At 40.7% G+C, this 2,812-nt stretch overlaps 1 protein-coding gene across 1 annotated transcript; it reads left to right on the forward strand.

Annotated features, from left to right (window-relative positions):
- Positions 1–751: 751 nt before the first annotated feature.
- On the forward strand, positions 752–2,253 carry LOC134293656 (protein qua-1-like). The gene is made up of 2 exons (XM_062961864.1): positions 752–921; positions 1,080–2,253. Exons 1-2 carry the CDS (start codon positions 752–754, stop codon positions 1,945–1,947), a joined length of 1,038 nt encoding a protein of 345 aa, XP_062817934.1. The 3' UTR covers positions 1,948–2,253.
- Positions 2,254–2,812: the final 559 nt, after the last annotated feature.

Below are 2,812 nucleotides of genomic sequence, written 5' to 3' on the forward strand. Positions count from 1 at the left end.
CAGATTGTTTGGTGTACTGCAAATCAAATTAAGTACAAATATTAGTACAGGCAATGTGTTCATAATTAGCTTTTAATCTTCATTGCCGGAATATGCTATTACATCATGTATTTATATACATACTGCATGCATAGATGATTGATGCATAGATAGATAGATAGATAGATAGATAGATAGATAGATAGATAGATAGATAGATAGATAGATAGACGATAGAATAGATAGATGATAGATAGATAGATAAATAGATAGATAGATGACTTAATCTACTTGTTCAGGTGTTATTTACTTTGCATAGAAGGATCTAGGGACATGCTTCATACCTATTCCTTCCATTCCAACCTCTCTTTTGCCAAGTAAGGTCCAAAAAAGGAACTGTAACTATTTTGCCTTACTTAAATAGAGCTCTGTAACTTACATAGATATCTAGCTTCTTCAGACTGTAGAATTAATGCAATTTGACACAGTTTTAACTACCCTGGCTGAAAGCTATGGAGTCATGGGAGTGGTAGTTTTACAAAGTATATAGCTTTGTCTGCCTAAAAGTACTGGTGCTTCACCAAGCTATAGCTCCCAGAATTACATAGCATTGATACATGGCAGATAGAGTGGAGTCAAAGTGCATAAATTTAACTATGAGAAGAAGGCAAAGGCAATGGGGAAGGCCAAGGCAATGGAGAAGGTCAAGGCAATGGAGAAGGTCAAGGCAATGATGAAGGCAAAGGCAAAAGCAATGTAGAAGGCAAAGGCAATGGAGAAGGCCAAGGCAAAAGCAATGGAGAAAGTCAAGGCAATGGAGAAGGCAAAGGCAAAAGCAATGGAGAAAGCAAAGGCAAAGGCAATGGGGAAGGCCAAGGCAATGGAGAAGGTCAAGGCAATTGAGAAGGTCAAGGCAATGATGAAGGCAAAGGCAAAAGCAATGTAGAAGGCAAAGGCAATGGAGAAGGTCAAGGCAATGGAGAAGGCCAAGGCAAAAGCAATGGAAAAAGTCAAGGCAATGGAGAAGGTCAAGGCAATGGAGAAGGTCAAGGCAATGAGGAAGGCAAAAGCAAAAGCAATGGAGAAGGTCAAGGCAATAGAGAAGGTCAAGGCAATGATGAAGGCAAAGGCAAAAGCAATGTAGAAGGCAAAGGCAATGGAGAAGGTCAAGGCAATGGAGAAGGCCAAGGCAAAAGCAATGGAAAAAGTCAAGGCAATGGAGAAGGTCAAGGCAATGGAGAAGGTCAAGGCAATGAGGAAGGCAAAAGCAAAAGCAATGGAGAAGGTCAAGGCAATAGAGAAGGTCAAGGCAATGATGAAGGCAAAGGCAAAAGCAATGTAGAAGGCAAAGACAATGGAGAAGGTCAAGGCAATGGAGAAGGCCAAGGCAAAAGCAATGGAGAAAGTCAAAGCAATGGAGAAAGTCAAGGCAATGGAGAAGGCAAAGGCAATGGAGAAGATCAAGGCAATGGAGAAGGCCAAGGCAAAAGCATTGGAGAAGGAAAAGGCAACGGAGAAAGTCAACGCAATGGAGAAGGCCAAGGCAGTGGAGAAGGCAAAAGCAATGGAGAAGATCAAGGCAATGGAGAAGGTCAAGGCAATGGAGAAGGTCAAGGCAATGGGGAAGGCCAAGGCAAAAGCAGTGTAGAAGGTCAAGGCAATGGAGAAGGCCAAGGCAAAAGCAATGGAGAAGGAAAAGGCAATGGAGAAGGTCAAGGCAATGGAGAAGGCAAAAGCAATGGAGAAGGCCAAGGCAATGGAGAAGCTCAAGGCAATGAGGAAGGCAAAAGCAAAAGCAATGGAGAATGCAAAGGCAATGGAGAAAGTCAAGGCAATGTAGAAAGTCAAAGCAATGAAGAAGGTCAAGGCAATGGAGAAGGCAAAGGCAAAGAAGAAGGTAAAGGCAACAAAGTAGGCAAATGCAATGAAGAAGTCAATGGCAAAGGCAATGTAAAAGGCAGTGGATAAGGCAAAGGCTATGGAGAAGGAGAGAACACTGATAGATTCACTATGGTGGAGAGCCTCCATAGTGTATATTTCAGGAAATAGGGTTACACATTGATTGTACTGCACAACTCTTGTGTTGAAAGGCAGTGTCACACAACTGAATGCACACCCAAAGATACAGTTCAATGCACAACTATACAACCAATGCACAACTGTATGTACATCCACATATGCATTTCCTTCTATGTGCTTCTCCGCATGTCAATATATGTACATAGCACATGTATGCATATCCATTGTCCATCCATGAAGAGTACAAATGACACCAGGTAAGTTACTGTTCTACATTGGACACAATGCTCAACTAGCACCATAGGAAAATGTATAATTGTGTAAAATACTGACAGGATTCCAGTTTTTGTGTTGCATTTATATAATCCAATGTGCATTGAAAGCGGGGCACACATAACATATGTATGACACACACATACATATAATACATCATTTAATATATCCTATTATCTAGAGAGATTTTTCATTATCTAGAGGGAAAATGTATCTTTGTCTGCATCTGAAAGGATATCAATCTTGCGAGTTAGACGCACTCTTTTTACAAACATCATCCAGGCATTGTAAGACATGTAACCACCGTATGCACAATGACCTTTAAGTGTATCTCCTTCCCCATTATCTACATCCTGTGAAACAGAAACAGGTTGGGCCTACAATCTTGGGACTATCTGCAAATAAGCTATTTATTCCAAAATTATTTCTCCTGCGGTAATCCAAGCATAATTTTTGTATTAACAATAGCACAAAAAAATGAGACGATATTGTATTCAAAAGCCATAATAACAGAGTGCTCACCTCAGCTTCTTCTGACAAA

The sequence above is a fragment of the Anolis carolinensis genome, unplaced genomic scaffold, assembly GCF_035594765.1.
Source record: "Anolis carolinensis isolate JA03-04 unplaced genomic scaffold, rAnoCar3.1.pri scaffold_9, whole genome shotgun sequence".
Lineage (NCBI taxonomy): Eukaryota > Metazoa > Chordata > Lepidosauria > Squamata > Dactyloidae > Anolis > Anolis carolinensis.

Coding starts and splice junctions, on each gene's coding strand:
- LOC134293656 (XM_062961864.1), top strand. CDS start 752: ATGGAGAAGGCCAAGGCAAAAGCAATGGAGAAAGTCAAGGCAATGGAG. Junction 922..1,079: donor AAGGCAAAGGCAAAAGCAAT/GTAGAAGGCAAA, acceptor TCAAGGCAATAG/AGAAGGTCAAGGCAATGATG.